At 40.2% G+C, this 23,164-nt stretch overlaps 2 protein-coding genes across 6 annotated transcripts in view; one reads left to right on the plus strand and one right to left on the minus strand.

The window, feature by feature from the left end:
- The window catches only part of GCKR (glucokinase regulator), a 98,023-nt gene that overhangs the window by 23,031 nt on the left and 51,828 nt on the right, over nt 1-23,164 (plus strand). The window contains 2 exon segments of the mRNA XM_060116930.1: nt 1,498-1,605; nt 1,607-1,647. Of these exon segments, the coding sequence (XP_059972913.1) occupies nt 1,498-1,605; nt 1,607-1,647 (149 nt within the window).
- LOC132501671 (zinc finger protein 512-like) lies at nt 2,470-22,937 on the minus strand. 5 transcript variants are annotated; one of them, XM_060117339.1, is made up of 11 exons: nt 22,834-22,937; nt 22,254-22,312; nt 12,498-12,682; nt 11,626-11,721; nt 10,941-11,024; nt 10,157-10,281; nt 9,531-9,617; nt 9,017-9,115; nt 8,263-8,430; nt 5,382-5,576; nt 2,470-3,325 (listed from the first exon to the last, which is right to left on the minus strand). In XM_060117339.1, exons 1-11 carry the CDS (start codon nt 22,861-22,863, stop codon nt 3,245-3,247), a joined length of 1,209 nt encoding a protein of 402 aa, XP_059973322.1. In that variant the 5' UTR covers nt 22,864-22,937; the 3' UTR covers nt 2,470-3,244. The 5 variants fall into 5 exon arrangements, with proteins under 5 accessions (XP_059973322.1, XP_059973321.1, XP_059973324.1 ...); XM_060117338.1 differs by having other exon boundaries at nt 12,498-12,685; XM_060117341.1 differs by lacking the exon at nt 10,941-11,024.

Here is a 23,164-nt window from a genome sequence, read left to right on the forward strand (position 1 = left end):
CTGGTACCATACTGTTTAATTATAGTTGCTTTATGGTAAATTTAATGTCCGATAGAGTTAGTCCTCCCTTCAATACTCTTCTATAGAATTGCTGCCCTTTTTCCACATGAACTTTAAAATGAACGTGCCTAGCTTCAAATTATATAAAATTTAAAGTATTTTTTTGTTAATGGTAGTTAATGGTATAAATGGTTGGTGATATAAATGGTTAATGATGTAACCCAGATTTGATTGATCACTCCCCCACAGGGCAGTCTGACATGCAGCCTATAGCATCATTACTGCATACTGGCCAGCTTCATTCTGATTGGTCAGATTTCTATTCTCATCCTCAGTGTCTTTGTTGATCACTTGTTAAGTATTTTCAGTATACCCCCTGCTAGGGGTTTGTGTGACCAGCTATTTATAGAGTTGCAGAATAAGGATGTAGAAGTAGTAGCCTGTTTCCTCAGCCTGGCTAGGACCAAATACTTAACCCCCTCAATTCCTTTACTGGACTCCTGTTGCCCTCAAAGTTTGGTAATAGATATTATAAGTGCAAGATATGAGGGCCAAGAACAGGTGATAGTTATTCCCACAGTACCACGTGTTTGTATAACATTTCAGTTTTCATTGTGCTTTCACATCCATTATCTCATTCATCCAGGAAATGATCGTGGCAAAGTAGGAAATGCCTTCATCACTAAATCAGGAGACCTGGATTTAGGTCCTGAGTCTACGTCTCACTATCAAGTTTACTTCTGACCTCTAGTTTCCACATATGTAGAAACAGGGATAGAAGAAACCTATTCCATAGGGTTGTTCTAAGGATTAAATTGAATTAATTTTTCACAAACATGTATAGATCAGTAATCATGTGTCAGCCATTATCAAAAAGACTGGGGCTCTTGAGCAAAATAAGACACCATCTCTGCTCTCAAGCAGCCTTTAGTTTAGTGGAATGAATCCCAGGATTTTCACTTCTCCCCTGTCTGGTACCTGAGTAACAAGAGGAAGGTGCTGGTAAGAGCAAAATCCTACTGTGGAAGGACTCAGGGAAGATATCTGTCTACTACCAAGGGCCAAAAGCACAAATATGTGGGGAATTCCCTGGTGGTCCAGTGGTTAGGACTCAGCACTTTCACTGCCATGGGCCCAGGTTCAATCCTTGGTTGGGGAACTAAGATCCTGCAAGCTGTGCAGAATGACTGAAAAAAAAAGGAAGAAAGAAAGAAAACCCCACAAATATGTGAAGCTGCCAGGTTTGCCTGGAATGGTCCTGGCTGATGGAGCAAATTATGTCTACTGTTTTTTGGGGGGGTGCCAGCTGAGCAGCCTGTGGGCTCAGACCCATGCCCCCTCCATTGGAAGCATGGCCCCTTAACCACTAGACTGCTGGGGAAGTCCCTATGTCTGCATTTTTGATCCCTGGATTCCTGTCAGATAATAAGGCCCTGTTCACCCTGCTGCTCTAATGTCCCCTAATTTTCAATATCCCCATGTGTCTGCCCTATTTAGAAGTTCCAGCATGAGCTAAGCACCAAGTGGGTGCTGAATACGGTGAGTACAGGGGCCCATGTGCTTCTTGGGAAGATCCTCCAAAACCACATGTTGGACCTCCACATTTGCCAACTCCAAGCTCTTCTGGCGGGCTCTGGCCATGCTGCAGCTAGGACGTGATGGGATGGGACAGGGTGGGGCCTGGCTTCAATGCCTAGGCTGCCATAGGAGGGTGTATTTCAGAGGTATGTAGATGTGTAGGGGTAAGGGTTGACTTTTCTCTTGTGCCTCTCTTCCTCCTTCTATCAGGCCCAGGCTCTCCTCTAAGAAGTATATGTGCACACATGGGTGCGTGTTTGTGCAATTATAACTATTAGGTAAGATTCTTTCAGTTACACGTACGTGTGACAGAAATCCAATTTGTACTGGTTTAACTAAGCAAGGCAAATGATTGGTTCATGTAACTGAACAGTCCCAGGGTAGCTAGATCCAGAAACGCAAAATGACATGCTCCAGAACTTTCAGCCCTTAGCTCTGCTTTCCTCTATGTTGCTCTCATTCTCAGGCAGGTTTTCTCCACTAGGTGGCAAATTGGCCACTAGCAGTGCCAGCCTAACATCCTACCAATGTCGCAACTCTGGCGGAAGGAGAGTTTATCTGTCCCTGTGATTCCTGCAAATACCTGGGGGAGGGTACTCATTGGTTTGCCTTGGGTCACATGCCCATCCCTGAGCCAATCACTGTTCTCCAGGGGAAAGCAGCCCTCTGCCCAGGCCTGGGTCTCCCTTTAAGACACAGAAGCCCACTTGAAAGAGCCCTTGATGGCCAAATCTGGGACAATTAGGCCAGCAAAATAATAATAGCATTGGATTATAACCCTAGAATAAAATAAGTATCCATGACTCCATACTTACATAAATAAATTAATAGAAGAAAAAGATCTTTCTCACAGTAGAATTCCAATTAACAATTGAATAAGAAATGGTGGAAACAGAAAATCATCATTAGACTAAAACACAATAGAAATAATTGTTGCAGGCAAGAATCACTGATGGATGATAAAGTAAGTGGGCAGAAGTATAATAAGACAGATTAGTTGAATGTCTCAATCTCCCCACAAAGTATTTATTAATTACAAAGGGGAAAATTGTAATTCTGCCATGGAGAAAACTGGACACCTAATCAAGTGACCAAGGTTATTATCATCAGTAAAAAGATACATATACCTCCTAATATGGTACATTGTGAAGGGCCAACATTGTTTTGAAGGCATTTTTGCCAAAAACATAAAACCTTCAATCTAATCTTGAGAAAATACCAGACACACCCACATTAGGGATATTCTACAAAATACAGATAGTCTCTTCAAAAGTGTCAAGGACACAAAAGACAAGGAATGCCCAAAGAACTGTAACAGATTGGAGGAGACTAAGGAGACACAGTAAACAAAATTAAATGTGGAATCCTGATGGGATGCTGATGGGATCCTGTCATACTTACATGTAAGATGCTGGCATTAGAGGAAGCTGGGTAAAGAGCACATGGAAACTCTGTACTAATTTTGCAATGATTTTGTAAGTCTAAAATTATTTCAAAATACAAAGGTTTTTTAAAAAAGGAATATGTATTTGTAAAAGAGTAAGAAATATATATTGGTCTCTGCACCCTAGATCCTGCTAATACTTAGTCTTTGACCCTGGTACTTGACACAGAGCTCCTAAAATTTGTAATTCCCTCAGTTATAGGAATATCTGACACAGAGCTCCTAAATCTCTTGGAATTTCCTGGGTGACAGAAGCATCTTTTGTTCTAATGAGTTGACTCTTGGTGGACTCCTAGAAGGGGGCTGGTCACCAGAAAGACAAAGCAATGATGAGAAGTTTGGAACTTTCAGGCCCACCTCCCACTCTCTGGCAAGCAGAGAGGGTACAAAAATGGAGTTAATAATCAATTATGCCTATGCGATGAACGCTCCATAAAAATCCCCAAATAACAGGGTTCAGAGAACTTCTGGGTTGGTGAATGTATCTATGTGCCAGGAGAGTGACACACCCCCAACTCCACAGGACAAGAGGTCTGATGCTCAGGACTCTTCCAGACCTCACCTTATGTATCTCTTCATCTGGTTGTTCATCTGTACCCTTCATTATTACATCCTTTATAATAAACCAGTAAACGTGTTTCCCTGAGTTCTGTGAATCATTTGAGCAAATTATCAAACCCAAGGAGGGGGTCATGGGAACCCCAATTTATAGCCAATCCATCAGAGTACAAGTTGACAACCTGGGACTTAAGACTGGAACCTGAAGTTGAAGCAGTCTTGTGGGATTGAGCCCTTAATTTATATGATCTGATATTAACTCTAAGTAGAGAGTGTCAGAACTATATTAAATTGTAGGATACCCAGCTGGCGTTGGAGAATCGGCCAGTGTGGGAAAATCCCACACATCTGGTATCAGAAGTGTTGTGAGTGTGTAGTAGTGTGAGAGTAAAGGAAAACACAGGAGGTTTTCCTAAACAAATTGCTTGTGTTTGCATCAAGAAACACCAGAAGGACACACAAGAAACTAATAAGAATGGTTAATCATAGATACAGGAGAGGAAAAAGACAAATGAGAGTGAGATATCTCAATGTTTGTCATCGTTTTGACTTTTGAACCACAATCCAAAAAATTAAGTTTTTATGTTTAAAAAAAATAATTATGCCTTAAAACCCATACACGGTCAAAATATAAAACTGTTTGATGATTTTGAGAAAGTATCTGCTAGGTAACAATACCAAAACTTATCAGTGAGCTAACAAATTCTCTAATGCATACCATGCAAAATGAAAGCAACTGGACTGCAATATCACAAAATATATGTATCTGTGCAAAATTCACATCTAAACTGAATTTAGATAACCATGTACTTTAGCCTGTGGCATGAAAAAAGTGGCAATAAATCTGAAACAAGAAAGGATGTTCTGATATTCAAAAACAGGATCCAACTTCTTGGACACCAGTAGGACTGATTTTTAGACCAAATAAGAAAAAGTGTTAACTTCTAGATTTGACCTATTTTCTTATAATACGTAACATTCCTCTCACATGGGTCAAAGCACTAGGCCAAATCTAAACTATTCTTCTTGACACCCTGGAGAGTAACAGACCCTTAACTCTGATCTTAGTCCTTACTGTATAGCCCTCCAACCCCTTCCCATGACTACTCCACTGTCATATACTCCTTGTCTCCTCTTGGCCAAATAGGGCTCCTTCCCTCTATGATCTGTTTATTCTAAACCAAAGGCTTCCAAGCTGGGTCCTGCACCCCTCAGAAGTACATCTGGGGCCATGGAGGGGAATGATAAAAGTATCAAGGAGAAGGCTAAGTAGACAAGCCTTTGGGCTCACTACCCCTAGTTACTCAGAGCAACTCCATTTTTAATTATTTTATATACTGGTGTTTTGCATAAGCTTTTATTATTTGGGAAAAAAAGTAGGTGGGGAAAGGGGTTCTACTGCTATAAAAACAAACTGAAAACACCTACCTAAACTAAATATTAAACTACTACATATAAAAATAAAATAAAATAAAATAAAAAAATAAACTACTACATATGAACTAACAAAGTGGAAATATACTGGGCAAAGACCAAACAAAAAAGTGACCTGGGAATTCAGGTTCACCCTGGAAGTAGCCTAAAATTAAGAGGGCTCCTTAAAGAACTTCTGAAAAAGACTGTCACTCTAGGACCTACATGAATCCAAACACTGAAGCTGGATCAGATATACTCCATCTCCAAGGATAAAGGAGCAAAATATTGTCTATCATGTACTCACTCAAGTGTGTTTACTTCTCTGTATGTAGTAAGCCCAGTATCAGACATAATGGTTCAAAATTAATACTCCTTTCTGCCTCACCTTCCGATCATCAGGTACCAGATCCTGAAGCACCTTTCTCTTAGGCCACTCCTTGGCCAGTTCAGCAGAGGCCAGCTCCTGCAGGTGGTATACAGCTATCTTGGCAGAACGCCTCTGAACTCGGCCCCCACTCTTTGGCTCCAAGTTCATGTCCTTCAAGCACTCTGGCTGTCCTGACTCTGGAAAGAAGGATATCTGCAAGAATAAGACACAGTAAAACACAGGCCTGAGAAATGGCTTCCATCAGATCCAGTGATTAAAGGCTGTCCTTCCTGCTCTCAATATTGAAAGAGCTATTTAAAAAAAAAAAAAAGGAAGAAAAGAAAGCTACTTACTAGCTTGCTAACCACTAGTATAAAGTTCTACCATCTTAATGCATATTTTACTGGTAAAAAGCTTCTTAGCAGGATAAAATCTGTTGTGTTGGAATAAGTGAAAGTGGTTAAAAGTCAAGATATACCCATATACAAAGAAATAAACATCAACCCATATACAAAAATTAATTCAAAATGGATCATAGCCATAAATGTAAACCATAAAAGTATAAAAATTCTAGAAGAAACCTAGGGAGAACGTTTTGTGATCCTGGGCATGATGGTTTTTTGATGTGTCAACTTGGCGGGGCTACCGTCATCAGTTAATCAACCAAACATTAATCTAGATGCTGATGTGAAGGTATTCTTATAAATCTAATATATGTCCATAATCAGTTGACTTTAAGTAGGAGAGGTGTGACAGAAAAAAGAGGCAGGAGACATTTCAAGCATGAGAGAGACTCAATACTGTTGCTGACTCGAAGATAAATGGACTGTGAGCCAGGGACTGCAGGTAGCCTTTAGAAGTTGAGCACATCTCCCAGCAAACACGGAAGTGAGGTCCTATGCCTGAATGGAACTGAATTCTTGAACCATCTTAAAGAGCCCGGAAACAGATCCTCTCCTCGAGCCTCCACAAAGGAATAGCCCTACCGACACTTTGATTCCAGTCTTGTGAGGCTCTACACAGGGGAACCAGCTGAGCCATACTGTAACCTGGACTTCTGGCCTAATAAACTGTGAGATAATACAGTTGTGTTGTTTAAGCCGTTAATTTTATGGTGATTGTTATAATGCAGCAAAAGGAAATTATACACTGGATTGGGCAAAGATATCTTAGATACAACAACAAAAGCATTATCCATAAAAGGAAAAAAAAAGATAAACTGAACTTTATGAAAATTAAGAATTCTGCCCTTTGACAAACACTATAAAAAATGCAAAGACAAGCTACAGACTGGGAGAAAATATCTGCAAAACATGTATCTGCTAAGACACTCGTGTCCAGGGACTTCCCTGTTGGTCCAGTGGTTAAGACTCTGCGCTCCCAATGCAAGGGGCACGGGTTTGATTCCCCAGTCGGGGAAATCAGATGCTGCATTCCTCACGGCGCAGAAAAAAATTAAATAAATAAATAAATAAAAGATATGGGAACATATGTATATGTATAACTGATTAACTTTGTTATAAAGCAGAAACTAACACACCACTGTAAAGCAATTATACTCCAATAAAGATGTAAAAAAAAAAAGACTTGTGTCCAGAATATATAAAAAACCCAAAATATATTTAAAACGTTAATAGCAAGACAACAAAAACTGCAACAATAAAATGAACACAGGATTTCAACAGACACTTCACTAAAGAAGAAACTTCATTAAAGACTGACATTGCCAATAAGCAGATGAAAAGATGGTCAATATCATTAGTCATTAGGGAAATGCAAATTTAAACTGCAGTAAAATACTGCTACATACCTATTAGAATGGATTTAAAAAATGAACATGACAAGGGCAAGCTGATAAAGACGCAAAGCTCCTGGAATTCTCATACTTTGCTGGTGAGAATGAAAAATGGCACAGCCACTTAGGAAAACAGTTTGGCAGTTTCTTACCAAGTTAAACATACACTTATCATATGACCTAACAATCCTATTCCTAAGTATTTACCCAAGAGAAATTAAAACTTATTTTCACACAAAAACCTTTATATGTAAATGTTTATAGCAGCTTATTCAAAACTGCCCCAAACTAGAAATGACTCAAATGCTCTTCAACTGGTGAATGGATAAATTGTGAAATATCCATAGAGTGGAATCTTAGACAGAAACAAAAAGGAATAAACTAACGATCCATGCAACACATGGATGAATCACAAATGTGTTATGCTAAGAGAAAGAAGCCAGAGTCAAGAGGGTATATACTGTATGATTCCATTTATATGACATTCCAGAAAAGGCAAAACTATAGGGACAGGAAATAGATCAGTGGTTGCCAGGGGCTGGGGGTGGGAAGAACAACCGACTACAAAGGGACACAAAAGAATCTGGGGGGCATGATCAAACTGTTCTATATCTTGATCATGGTGGTAATTACATGACTGTATGTTTTTGTCGAAACTCTTATAACTGTATACTAAATAGAGTGAATATTAATTACCATATGTAAGTTATATCTTGAAACTTAACGCTAAAAAAAAAAAAAAAACAACGAGGTGGGGGAGCCTCGAAATGTAATCAGGAAAAAAAAAAGTCAAGACAAACAAATTGGAATAGAGGGATCGGCTGGATAGAATCCTGCAAAATTTCTCACTTAGGGAGAATGCCTTAAGCTTTAAAAATATAGTAATGAGTTTACTTCTGCCCTGACTATACAATGAACTTTGATTTCTAATAATGATCAAACAGCAGACAGGAGAGCACAAAAGAACAAGAAAGAGAGAGAACAAAAACATTCATATTAAAAGGGACTACAAATGAGGAACCAAGGATGCAGGAAAGATGCAGGGGCAAGCAGTCACCGCAGAACAGATCCCCAGACAGGGTCTGGAAAGCAATCAGTACTCACAGGCCCGTGCTCTGACCTCAGGTGATACGCAAGTCCAGCCTTCGATCTATATGGCTTTCCACAGTGGTGACATTTCAGGGTCATCTTCTCCAGCTCTGCAGCCCCTTTGCCACATTTTCTGACATGATACAGATATCCCATGATGCTGGTGAAGCTACTAGAGCAACTCTGAACAAAGGAGAGAGGCCTATATTATGATCTTACCTATTTTTCTATGATTTCTAAACTTCTAAGCAGCCACATCATACAAACAGACGCTCTGATGTCACTAGACCCTCTCCAGCATTTCCCGTTCGCACAACCCTTCCTTGTCCCTGGCCCAACTGCTGTCCTCTCTACCACCAAGTATGATATTCAATCAACTTGGCAATCAGTAAACTAGGACTGTATATCTCGTCTGTATCACAGCTTCCTCCTTGGTCGATGATCCAGCTCCACCCCAATATCAAACAGCCAGCAACATCAAAGTTCCTCACATGAGGCTCCTACCATCCTCTTTATCACACTAAAGAAAGGATGACAAAGAAACTCCTTCAAACCAAGGGAAAAGGGAGAACAAATCTCTGGAGATGAGAAAGAAAATAAAGAACTGTTAATGAGTTCAAGAGACCCTGAAAAACAGAAGTCACTCTTATGCTGGAAGATGACACAAAACCAGGTCTGCAAGGGAGAAGTAGGAGACGTGGAAGTGAGTAACAGAAAGACATTGACCTGAGACTCCAGGCAGAAGGAGTTGCTGTCTTTGGGCTCTTACCTCACGCATGCACCTCAGCTTTCCCAGTCTCTTGAGAACTGTTCGGAGGCGTTCCCTTTCACTTGGCTCATCTATTTCATCTCCAGCCTTCAAGATGGGCTAGAAAGCAACAGAAGCAAACAGGCAAATGACTCATGGACAAGACAGATACAGAAAAAAAATTCTAACATAGGAGAATCAAGGACTGGACTAGTACCTCAGCTGATGCCCATGAAGTCTAAGTTATCTGACTCCTGGCTTTCTCCATCTTCTCCTCAACAGTGAAGTGAATGTAAAGGAACTAAGAGTTCAAAGCCTCTACCTCCCAGGATATGAACTTTGGGCTAACCTAAACACAAATACCTATGTATTATCCACATTTCATTGTGTGTAACTCTTCTATCTAAAGGGCCTTCTTACTTAACACCCCATGAAGTCCCAGAGCCTTGGCCATCTCCACTGATTTATCTACACTCGTCCAAGTAAAGGCATCCAAATACCACATAGGCTCACACGGCACAGAACACACTCTTACCAAGCTATTATGATTTGCCATGACATGATACTTCATCCCTGCCAGTGAACGAAGTTGTTTCCCACAATGATGACAAGTGAACATTTCCTACAAGGAAAAAACACTGCTCAGGGCCAGGCTGTTCAACAGAGAAAGAGAATGTCACAAAGTCCTATTCAACTGCTCTGGTCTGTATCTCCTTTATTTCCCAAATTCTATAATAGTCAATGACTCTCAAAATCCCAAAAGCTCATTGTCATGTCCTCAAGGGCAAAGAGGTAAAGGCTATTCATTTTCAAAATAATAAGAACTACCGTTTACTGAGTGCCAGTATTTGCCAAGTAATGGGGTAGGCACTTAGCATGTAATATTTCTTTTTTATCCTCTCATGGACGACACAAGGTAGGAACTATCTCTACTTTATAAATGAGAAAACTGAGGTCCACACATAAAAAGCTAAATGACACAACTAGTAAGTACCTGAATGAAGATTCAAACCCAAGTCTGTCAGACTCCAGAGTCTATGTTTTCTCTATGACACAATGCTGCCTCTTCTCCACAATAATCAGCATATCCAACACAGTGCCAGAGGTTTAAAGTTTGGGTCAAAAGTCATAACAGTTATGAAATGCCACAAAATATCTAACCTGTTTGCAGTTTTCCATGTGTTTCTTTAAGCCCTCTATGGTCTTTCTCCCCACTGCCTGGCAGGTAGGACAGGAGACACTGCCTTTATCCACAATTTCTAAGTACCACTGCTCCTCTAAACTGCCTACAAAGGAGAGAAAGGAACACTTACAATTTGCAGTATGCTCCAGAAACAAAAAGCACAATCCCAGATTTTAGGAAAAGTATCATAAAGTGGCTTTTCCTCTTCCTGGGGGAAAGACTCTTGCTATATATAACTTCTAGAAATAATTTTTTTCAGACAGTGAAGAGTTTCTGAAACTCCTACTCAATTCCCCATGATCAAAACCATCCAACAACCACTCCAAAGCCCAGTGGCTTAAAGAAATGAGCAATAATTTTTTTCCCAGTTTTACTGACGTATAACTGTCAATGGGTAATATTTTTCATAGTAGCATATAAGAATGGGATACTGAGATATATAACCATCAGTTTGCTAAGTGTTTCCTATGTGCCTGAGACTTTGTTAAATGTTTTTATCCCATTTAATTTTTCATAACAATTCGGACTGCCTTTATTATTCCTATTTAGAGACAAGGAAACTGAAGTTTGCAGAAATTAAGAGGCAGGTCAAAAAATTAATGAAGAGCCAAAACTTGAACAAACATGACTGACCTCCAAAGCCATGCGCTTAATAAGTGCCTCCCTAAAAAAATGCTTTGGTGCATCATTCCTTTACCAACAACAACAAAAAAGACAGAATGAGAGAACTAGATCTCACAAAGCTTCCGACAGAAAGCATACCTGCTGCATAAGCTGGTGGTTCCTTCCGAATACGACGAGCCTGGGCTTTGGGATTAGGCTGAGTTTTAGGCCGTTGCTTCCTCCCTGACGCAAGACAGAAACTTGAAGCCCAACACATCACCTTTGCTGACCCCTCTCTAGCACCAAAATCTCTTTCCTCCTCTTCTCAACACCCTAGGCCCCACTCCCTCAACCAAATGACTCCCTTAAGTCATGACAGAAGAAAATGGTAAAATAAGGCAGGATGGGGGGACTTCCCTGGTGGTCCAGTGGTGAAGACTCCGTGTTCCCAATGCAAGGGGCCCGGGTTCAATCGCTGGTCAGGGAACTAAGATCCCACATACCGCAACTGAGCCTACACGCTGCAACTAGAGAGCCCGCGCACTACAACTACTGAGCCCGCGAGCTCTAGAGCCCGCGAGCCTCAACCAGAGAAGCCCGTGCGCCACAACTAGAGAGCCCACACGCCACAACTAGAGAAGCCCGTGCGCCGCAACGAAGATCCAGCGCAGCCAAAATTTAAAAAAAAAAAAAAAAAAGGCAGGATGGAGGCCATTCCTTGCCAAAAAATTCAAAGGGCTCAAAAGTGCTTAAGGGCCAAAATCTAAGGTCCCTCTCCCTTTCACCTTCAGAGAATAAAGCCCAGGCACGCAGTGAAAAAGAATTAGCAAAGTTACTCCCTTACCATAAAGCTTATGCTTCTTCTGAGGAAATTCTCGATAGTCTTCATCTTCTTCCTGTCTGGGTTTCCTTTTTCCTTTGGCTGATACTCCACCTGACCCTGAAATAACATAGGAAAACAAAACAAAATCTCAGTATGGTTTATATGAGAACATCTACGCCCCCCTTCAAATCATCGATCACAATACCACCAAAGAGAAAGATTATCAGCAAGCACGGGTCTTACAGAAGTGTTTGGAACATTTTTAGGGAAGTTGGTATAACTTTTCATTAACTGACTCAACCTCCCCTTTTCCTTTTGTGCTGGTCTCCATCCCAAGTGATCAACTGTTCCCTATGAAAAATAAGATCCTTCAGGCAGTGTGATTTGTTTGATCCTGACTTGAGGCTAACTGTTCAAGGTAAAGGGCTACTAAGAACCCTTCAGACTATAACCACTAATAAATTCCACTTAGAATAATCCTTACACTAGCCCCTAAACCCTCAACAGAGGATCAAACTAGAACAACAGGAAAGAAAGTTCAATTCGTATGAAGAGCAAAGGCTATACCGTATCACCTAGAGGAGTAAGATCAGCAGAATTTCACTCAGTGAAACAGAGGGACACTTCATGAAGCTAAGAGTATATGACAGCCTAACTTCCCTGGCAGTCCACTGGTTAGGACTTGGCGCTTTCACTGCCATGGCCCAGGTTCATTGGGGAACTAAGATCCCACAAGCCGAGTGGCATGGCCAAAAACAATAAACATAAAAATTCAACCACTAATAAGGAACACATATGTGGTACTTAATATTTTAAGAGCCATTTACAACAGCTACCTCAAATATAACTTGAGAGAGTTCCCTGTCTTTGGAATAAGATACTGATACTGATACCTTCAACACGGGAAGTAGCAGCTGGCTTGATCCTTCTCACCTTCATCCAGTAGGTAGACTTTCGGAAGGAGGCTGGAAAATCACTCACCGGTTCACACGAAGAAGCAGATGACGAGCCGCTTAAGGAGTCATCATGAGGGATAGTGTACTGGAAACTATTATCCTTTATGGAGCACTGGGTCCTGCTACTAACATGACACAAAGATAAATACCACAAAGGAGGGTCTGGAGTAAAGTTTCTATTACTTATATTACATCATAAGAAGATAACCAAGTTGGTTACCTGTGCAAAAACGAAGAAGCCTGATAATAAAAACAATTTAGATTATAATTTTCTAACAATTAAAATAGTTGACCTAGTACAATACATATAATGATTATTATACTTCACTATAATCAGAAAGCATAAGCAGTCCACATAAATGATCATTCGATAGCCCAAGTAGGCATTCCTTCCTAAATCCATCAATGAAAAGAAAGTAGTGAAATAGGGTGTTCCATGACCCTTCAGAAGATCCCCTGGATCTGTAAGCAGGTATGTCCAGGCCTCCCTATTTCTCTGGCAGAGGGACAGTAACCACTACACCTTGATGTCAGGGCACCCTCTCTTGCTTAGGCTTGATACATAGCTAAAGGAAGGGTGCTATCTTGTCTGAGTTAAGCGGGCCACAAGTCTGGTATATGGCTGGATCCAAATTTCTAAATCTAAGACCAGTCAGTATGTAGTCAACAAACATCACTGAGTAGTGACAAAGTGTCTTCTAGATGGCTCAAAGTGTGGTAGAGCAGCAGTTCTCAAAGTGTAGTCCAAGGATCTCTGAGACATTCCTCTTCCAGCTAACTTAACTGTGTGAGGCCTGCCTTAGATTTATGGTTTAGAAATGTCACTCTGGAGGCTGTATGAAAGATGACCCATGGAGGATGAGTGAAAGAAAGGAGAAGAGTTAGCAGCTTATTGCAATAGTATGGATAAGAGATGATGAAAGCTTGAACTTGAACTAAGGTTTCGTAGTAGAGATGATAAACTGACATATTCAAGACAACACTTTAGAGGTACAGTTGGTAACATTACACAGAGGCTTGTGGTAGCAGGTAGTTGGAAGTAACAAAGGTGACCATTCTTAGGAATAAATAAAAGTAAAATGTGATAGATGCCTGCTAAGGAATATTATGTAGCTGTTAGAAGCAATAAACCATTTCTACACATCTAGAGATATGAACGTAACTAAAAACCATACTGTTCAATAAAAAAAAAACAGAACAAGATGTACAGTACAATGTCAATTCAGTAAATTAAACACAATTACACAAGTAAACAGCACTAGCTATTTTATAAGGACTCATAAATATTTAAGGACAAATATCAAACTTGTTAGTATGGTTGTCTCTGGGAGGAAGGGGATGGATGTGGGGATAGGGAAAACAAAACATAACAGGGACTTACAAAGTCAGTATGCTACAAAAAGGGAAAAGTGATTCTCAGCTCTGTACATGAGGTCCAATATTACAAGTTTAATACAGAGATGTCCTGGTTCCGGCACAGTGGCGTACACCCACTACGGCCCGTTCCTCTTGCTGATTACAACTAAAAACTCTGGACCTCAAAAAGTAAACAAAAGCAGGTGGATTGTGGAGAAGAGTTAAAACTGGGAGAAGTGAGCCACATGGGGTATGTTTCCCAGTTTTTTTTTTCTCTCACACGCAGCTTTGCAACACGGGTGGCCCCCACTCACAGAACAGCATGGGCAGCCTAAATTCTCATAGAAACTCCATCTTTCTGGCCTTATAAACCAGGAAAAGGGGTCTCTATAGATTAGAGAATGTGGGGGAATCATGGAGAAGAGACAGGCAAAGAAGGTGACCTCATATTTCTGTGTACAAATCCACACAAATCACAGCTTAGCCTGAGCTATGTATGTGTGGAGCATACCCAAACCAGCTTAGCAAAGACTTTGAAAGTGAAATAAGATTTAAACAAACTACACAAGTCTCAGCCTAACCCCTGAGCTACTACTGTGAGACAGATCCAAACCAATGTCTCAAAAGCTTGGAGAACTGAAACAAGCTTCGAAAAACTAACCCCTGAGCTCTAAACCATCATAGAAAAGACTCAAAAGCATGGAACTTCAGTTCCACTGAACCAATGCCTTCAGAAAGTACGACAGAATTTATGATCTGAACCTAAACAGGTTACCTGCTAAAATAAATACAGCAACAATCCCCAGAAGATCCTAAAAAGACCCACGGTCTACACAAATAACATTCACAATCTTGAGAATAAATTCCAAAATTACGCAATTCACAAAGAACCAGGAAAATGTGAGCAATTCTCAAAGGACAGATGATAAACAGATGTTGGAAGATGATGCAGATATTGGAACTATCAAAGCCTTTAAAGCAGCTATTATAACTATGCTCCACGCTAGAAAGGAAAACACTGGAAATGAAGGAAAATGTAGGGATTATCAGCAGAAAAATAGAAATCATAAAAAAGAACAAATTAATTTTAAAACTGAAAAGTAACAAATAAAATAAAAACTCACTGATGGGCTAGTAATAGAATGGAGACGGCAGAGGAAAGAATCTATGAACTTGAAGACAGATCAATAGAAATTATCCAATCTGAAGAACAATGAGGACAAAAGACTGAAAAACAGTCAACAGAGCCCCAACAACCTGTGGTGTCAATATCAAAAGATCTAACTTAAGCATAGTTGTAATCCAAGAAGAAGAGGAAAGAGAGATTGAGGAAAAGTTTTTGAAAAAAATAATGGTGGAAAAATCCCCCATATTTAATGAAAAACATAAATTTACAGATTTAAGGAGCTCAACGAACACTCAATAGAAAAACACACCTAGATATATCTTAATGAAACTGTTTAAAAATGAAGAGTTTTTAAAAATCCAGAAAGCAGCTAGGAAAAAATCACATATTACATACAGAGAACAGTGATTCAAATGATTGGGAATTTCTCAACAGAAACCAAGACAGCACAACATCTTTAAAATCCTGAGAGAAAAGATTTATCAATCCAAAATTCCATATTCAGTGAAAATAGCCTCTAGGAATATTTCTTCAGATGAAGAAAAACTAAGAAAATGTGTTGTCAGCAGACTGCTCTATGAAAAATGCTAAGGGAAATAATTCCAGCTGAAGGGAAAATGACACCAGAGAGAAATGTGGATTTTTAAGAATGAAGAAAGAGCACGAGAAATGGCAAACAGCCAGGTAAATATTAAAAACTCTTTAAAGCAAAATCTTAGCATGCTCTGGTAAGGTTTTCAATAAATGTAGATGTAATATGTATGACAGCTATAAGTTAATGGTCAGCAGGTAGGGGGTTAAAGGAATCTATATGGTCTAAGGCTTCTATATGTGAGCAACGTGGTAGTATTTTAACTCTAAGTAGATGATGAAAGGGAAGGTATATATTGTAATTCCTAGAGCAACCACTACCAAACCTCCCCCTCAAAGGAAAAAAAAAGGGTGGGGGGGGAGCAGGAGAGCGAGCCAAAATCAAACAGATAAATTAAAATGGCACACTAAACATTTCAATAATCCAAAAGAACGTACAGAGGAAAAACAGAGTAGAGAGAACAAATAATTACATGGTAGACCTCAATCCAATCATGCAAAAAGTAATGTAAATGTTTATGGTCTACATACTCCAGTTACAAGTCAGAGACTGAGAGAGTAAATAAAAAAGCAATATCCTAGTGTATGCTGCCTACAGAGGCACACTTTAAATATAAAGACATATGTAGATTGGAAGTAAAAAGATGAAAAAATTATACCATGCCATCAGCAAACACAAGAAGCCTGGAGTGGCCACTTCAATATCAGATAAAATAGACTTCAAGACAGAGTATTACCAGAGATCAAAAGGGACACTTCATAATAATTAAAATGACAAATCATCAGGAAGACATAATTACTCATTGCATGTGTCTAACAATAGAGGCTCAAAGCACACAAAGCAGAACTGATAGAAAAAGAAAAGTAGACAATTCCACAATCTTACCAGAAATTTTAAGTCCTCCTCCTCTTAGGAACTGACAGACTAGACAAAAATTGAGTAAACACACAGAAGATCTGAACTACACTATTAGCCACCTTGCTGTAGTTGACATTTATAGAACACTACATCCAACACTACGGGATATACTTTCTTTTCAAGAGCACACTGTGCATTCACAAGATAGATCGTATACTGGGCTATAAACTTTAAACTTAAAAAGATGAAAATCATACATGTGTTCTCTGACCACATCAGAATTAAATTAGAAATCAAGAATAGCAAGGTATCTAAAATAAAAAAAAATAAATCTGGCAATTAAAGAATCCAATTCTAAATAATTCATGGGTCAAAAATGAAATCACAAAGGAAATTCAAAAATATTTTAAGTGAATAACAACAAAAATATACATATCAAAATTGGTGGGATGCAACTAAAGCAGTACTTAGAAGGAAACTTAAAGCTGTAAATGCTTATGTTAGAAAAGAAGATCTAAAATCAATGAGTTAAGATTTCATCTTAAGGTACCTTAAAAAGAAGAGCAAAGCAAGCCCAAAGAAACAGAAGGAACAACATAATAAAAAGGAGAAATTCACAAATTAGGAAACAGACTTTACAGAAAATCTGGTTCTTTGAAAAGATCACAAAATTGACAACACTGTGGCTAGACTGATCAAGAAAAAAAGATACCAAAGATACCACAAATAACCAATGTCAGAAATGAAAGAGGGGTTATTATTATACATCATACAGACATTAAAATAATGAGAATACTTCAAAAAACTTTATGCCAAAAAAAATGACAAATTAAGATGAACACATTTCTTAAAAAATACAACTTACCAAACTGACATAAGAAGAAACTGGAGGCATAAAGATCAGAAGGAAAAAAGTAAAACTGCCCCTACTTGCAGATTTTTTTAACAGATTTTATTCAGTTTGTTTACAAAGATCATCTCAGAAAATATATGAAATAATTACTAGAATTAAAAATGAACTGAGGGACTTCCCTGGTGGTGCAGTGGTTAAGAGTCTGCGTGCCAGTGCAGGGGACACAGGTTCAATCCCTGGTGCAGGAAGATCCCACATGCCACGGAGCAACTAAGCCCGTGCGCTACAACTACCGAGCCTGTGCTCTAGAGCCCACAAGCCACAACTACTGAGCTCACGTGCCACAACTACTGAAGCCTGCGTGCCCTAGAGCCGGCGCTCCGCAACAAGAGAAGCCACCACAATGAGAAGCCCACACACCACAATGAAGAGTAGCCCCCGCTCGCCGCAACCAGAGAAAGCCCGAGCGTAGCAACGAGGACCCAACACAGCCCAAAAATAAATTAATTAATTTATTGATTTTTTAAAAACGAATTTAGCACGTGACAGGATACAAGGCTAAAATACAAAAATCAATTGTGGGACTTCCCTGGTGGCGCAGCGGTCAAGACTCCGCGCTCCCAATGCAGGGGGCCCGGGTTTGACCCCTGGTCAGGGAACTAGATCCCACATGCATGCTGCAACTAAGAGTTCACATGACACAACTAAGGAGCCCACCGGCTGCAACTAAGGAGCCCATGTGCTGCAACTAAGGAGCCTGTGAACCGCAACAAAGGAGCTCGCCTGCAGCAACTAAGACCCAGCACAACCAAATAAATAAATGAAATATTTTTTTAAAAGTGTATTCTTAGCTACTAGCAACAAGCAACTAGAAGATGAACTTATAAAAATAATAGCATTTACAGTAACAAAAAACACAGGAACCTAGGAACAAATCTAGGAACCTAGAAACAAATCTAACAAAAGCCATTCAAGAATTTTACAATGAAAACTACAACACACTGGTGAGAGAAATTGAAGAAGACCTAAATAAATGGAAAAACATAACATGCTCATAAATCAGAAAATTCAATATTGTTAAAATGGCAATTCTCCCTAAATCCACCTATAGATTCAATACATACACCAATCAATACTCCAGCATGCTTCTTTTTATAGAAATAACAAACTGATTGTAGAATTTATATAAAAAGGCCAAGGAAAAAAAAAAGAGGCCAAGAAAATAAAATAGCTGAAACAATCTTGAAAAAAACAACAAAGTTAGATGACTTACCTTACCTGATTTCAGGACTTACTCTAATGCTACAGTATCAAAACAGTTTAGTACTGGCAAAAAGACAGACATACACATTGATGGAAGAGAATAATGAAAGTCCAGAAACAGACCCACACCTATACATGTTCAACTGATTTTTAACCAAGATGCCAAGGCAACTGAACAGGGAAAGGAGAGTCTTTTCAACAACTGGATATACACATGGAAAGACATTAATATTGACCTTTATAACACACCATACACAAAAATTAACTCTAAATGAGCCATAGACCTGAATGTAAAACCTATAAAACTTCTGGAAGAAAGCAAAGGAAAAAATCTTTGCAATTAGGGATGGCAAAGTTTTCTTAAATAGAATACAAATAGCATGAAACATAAAAGGAAAAAATGATAAGATTTTTATTATTTTTAATGATAAATTTAAAACTTTGGCTCTTCAAAAGACACCATTAAGAAAATGAAATGCAAACCACTGAAGAGGAAATATTCAAGACACATATAACAAAAGAACTGTGTTCAGAAAATTTTTTTTTAATTAAATTATACAATTTAATGGTGAGACAAAACACAATTTGTGTTTTTTTTGGGTGGCAAAAGACATCAACACACTTGACAAAAAAAGATACAGGAATGGCCAAGAAGCACACGAACAGATGTTTTACAGCATTATTCATCAGGAAACTGCTCACTAAAACCACAATGAAACACAATTATACACCCATTAAATTAGCTAAAATTAAGAGACTTACTCTCCTACACTGCTGGTAGGAATGTAAAGTAATACCGCCAATTTGGAAGACTGACAATTTCTTAAAAAGTTAAACATACTCCTGACATAGGACCCAATCAACCTTAGATGGTAAATTCCATCTTAATAAATAAATACTGTGTTAAGTATTTATCAAAAGAAACAAAAATATTTTTCCACACAGAGACTTGCCCATGAATGTTCACAGCAGTTTTACTGTAATACCTCCACACTGAGAATAACCCAAATGTCCCTCAAGATAGATGGCTAAACAAACTATGTTATATCCATAATGGAATTCTGTTTAGCAACGTTCTTCATTCAAAATCATTATTCTGAGTGAAAGAAATCATGCAAAAAGAGGACACAATGTCTGATTTCATTTATAGAAAATCCTAGAACATGCAAACCACTGTACAGTGACAGAAAACAGGTCAGGGGGTGTCTGGGGACAGGAGTGGAGGGAGGAATGAATTGCAAAGGGACGTGAAAAAACTTCTGGGACAGATGAATATGTTATCTTGATCGTGGTGACAGTTTCATGGGTACTTACATATGTCAAAGATGAAGATACTGTATACATATGGCTATATGTTTATACGATATACTTATTGTATAAATATATGCAGTCTATTGTACTTCAATTATACCTCAATGAAGGTCTAAAAAAAATTTTAGTGGGAACTGGCAGTCCTCTAGGGCCAAAACCCACCATCCTAAACAATGGGAACAATCTCTACTAGAAAGACTTGATAGTACCCACAGGCCATTAAGAGTCAAGTCCCATCTGACTCCTCTTAGGAAACTGTCCTCAAAGAAATTTCTTTGCTGTCAATGTAGGACTCGGATATACTGACCTCCCTGCTCATGAATAAGCACGAGTATAGTGAAAAAAAATCAACAGTTTTAACATCTTGGGGATTAAGTCAACTTGGATAGGGAATCCCTCCCTCCAGCTCTCTTTTATTTTTAAAGGACTCAACAAAAACAATTCTCAAGTATTTTACACTACCTATCAACTCAGGGTATTTGATTATTTGGTAAAAACCACATTGGGCTTCCCTGGTGGCGCAGTGGTTGAGAGTCCGCCTGCCGGTGCAGGGGACACAGGTTCGTGCCCCGCTCCGGGAAGATCCCACATGCCGCGGAGCGGCTGGGCCCGTGAGCCATGGCCGCTGAGCCTGCGCGTCCGGAGTGTGCTCCGCAACGGGAGAAGCCACAGCAGTGAGAGGCCCGCGTACCGCAAAAAACAAAACATAACAAAACAAAAAAACAGATGAATCTCAAACTTCTCTTTCCAGAAATATGACAAGAAAAAGCTTTTGGCTCATACAATAACTATCATAATTGTAGTGACTTTAAAATAACCTGGTGTGTGTGTGGTACTGTCTTTCAGTCTCGGCTTCTGATTACAAACATGAGAAGTTGAACCTATTTTCAACTCCTTTCTGATCTACCAAGAATTCTTAAGAGCCCCTAGTTCACTCCCTAGGTGCACATATTTAGATTTCATTAGGAAAGTATTTGACGTTCACCTCAGGACCCTTTGCAGCCTTTTTTTATTCCACCCAACCCTTAAATACTGATGTTTTCCACGGCTTCATCCTCTACTCTCTTCTAGTCTCATTTCTCATGGAGGATTCTCAAACTTCACAATGTCCCTAGGAGTCCAGTTAAAAATAAGGATTCTGGGGCTTCCCTGGTGGCGCTGAGAGTCCGCCTGCCGATGCAGGGAACACGGGTTCGTGCCCCGGTCCGGGAAGATCCCACATGCCGCGGAGCGGCTGGGCCCGTGAGCCATGGCCGCTGAGCCTGCGTGTCCTGAGCCTGTGCTCCGCAACGGGAGAGGCCACAACAGTGAGAGGCCCGCGTGCCGCAAAAAAATAAAATAAAATAAGGATTCTGATGCCCTAACCCCAATGATTCTGATTCTGATTAATAGGTCAGGGCCCATTAATCTTTACATTTCTGAACAATTACCCACTTGCTATTCCATTAAATCCTTTTACCCATTCACATTCTGTTCCTTCTTCTGAAAAACAAAAACAAAAAACAAAACAAAACAAAAAAACAAAACCCTTTTCCTTCTGGCTAACTGTATTATTCCTTGACTTTCAAGTCTGTTTAGGAGTGATTGGCTCTGGCAACCCTTCCCTTCCAAATATCACTCCCCTTCCCCAAAAGCTATACTAAATTCCTGTTTAAAAACATTTCATTACACTGTATTGTGCGAATCTCCTTGCCTACATAGGTTAGGCTGTTAGTTGTGTGTTTTTCATGTCTGTGTATCTAACCTACCACAGAGCTGGCACAAAGCAGATATTTAGTAAATACTGTATACGTGACTTAATCCCTTCCAATGAGTATCTCATTAACCAGAACCTTTTTGTATTAACAGATATGGAAAAGCTTAGCACATTCAGTAAACAATATAATAAACCAGTCTTGAAGCCAAGTAGTTTGAAATATAAGCATTTCTTACAGTCACTTTTATCAGTCCTTCCCAAGTTCATCAATGTATTCATGAGTACATATTTGATGTCTAAAGAAATGCAGGGCTATACTGAGTCACACAGTCCATTTTTATTATAATTCGTACTTTTTTTTTTGCAAGCGAACTTTTCCTCCTCCACACTAGGATTAGACCTGCACTGTCTAATCAGGTGGCCACTAGTCACAGGTGGCTATTTAAGTTAATTAAAATACAATTTAAAATTCAGCTCCTCATTGACGTAAGCCACATTTCAAGCGCTCAGCAGTCATACGTGGCTAGTGGCTACAGTACTGGACAGTGCGGATACACAACATTTTCATCATCACGGGAAGTTCTATTGGACAGCGCTGGCGACACAATTATAAATGGATCGCACAAAACCTCACTTACTTCTTAGCTCCCACGATCCTCGTGCTCCTCTGCTGCTTAAAGGATGTGGGTCCCGGGGTCTAGCAAATTGCAAGCACATGAGTAAATGCTAGGGGCCTCTGAACCTTGACCACAAAAAGACGAATCCCCCTGTGCCAAGCAATGAAGCTCTCCCGGGGCTACTCCCTCAAACGGAAGAAGGCAAGACTTTTTACGAAAAATGTGCCGCCCTATCTTCCTACGGGGTCAAGGCAGGTGACAACACTAGAGCCTTCATCTCCCCCATTCTCAAAGCCCTGTCCTAGAAAGAGGCTCTAAAAGGGAGACAGAAAGCGAGGACAACGGATATGGGAGGCACTGGGGATGTGAAAGGACTAGAGACTAACGGCAATCTGACGAGGAACTGAGTCCAAGGGGGTGGGGATCGGGCAGCAGAAGTGGGGGGAAAAACGAGGGGGCTGGTATATCTGACCTAGAAGGGTGGGGCCTGCGATGGGCTCTGATAAAACCAACTCTGAGCAGGGGACAAAAGCGAGGGACCGCGTGTGGCGGGCTCGACAGCGCTACCCCTAAAGCGTAACGGTCAAACCGAGAAACTCACGGCGGGCACTGCACCGAGTCTGGAAGACATCACTCCCTCTCCACGCCTAACAAATTCACCCAAGGGCTCCGGCCAGATCAACGCCACTTCCGCTCTCCTCTCCGCTCCCGGATGTGGAGTCGGCGCCGCGAGCCCCGTGCCGAACGTCTACTTCCGCCTCTCAGCTTCCGAGGGGGCTGCGGCAGGGCGAGTCACGTGACCAGACCCCCGACACCCCCGCCCCCCCCACTTCCTCTGAGACCCCGCCCCTGGAGTGTGCTTTGGGACCCGGGAAACTGGCGGTTGGGCGTTGGAGCCTGTGCTTGGCCTCGGGGTCCCTCCGTCTCGTTCC

This window comes from Mesoplodon densirostris, chromosome 14 (assembly GCF_025265405.1).
Source record: "Mesoplodon densirostris isolate mMesDen1 chromosome 14, mMesDen1 primary haplotype, whole genome shotgun sequence".
Taxonomy (NCBI): domain Eukaryota; kingdom Metazoa; phylum Chordata; class Mammalia; order Artiodactyla; family Ziphiidae; genus Mesoplodon; species Mesoplodon densirostris.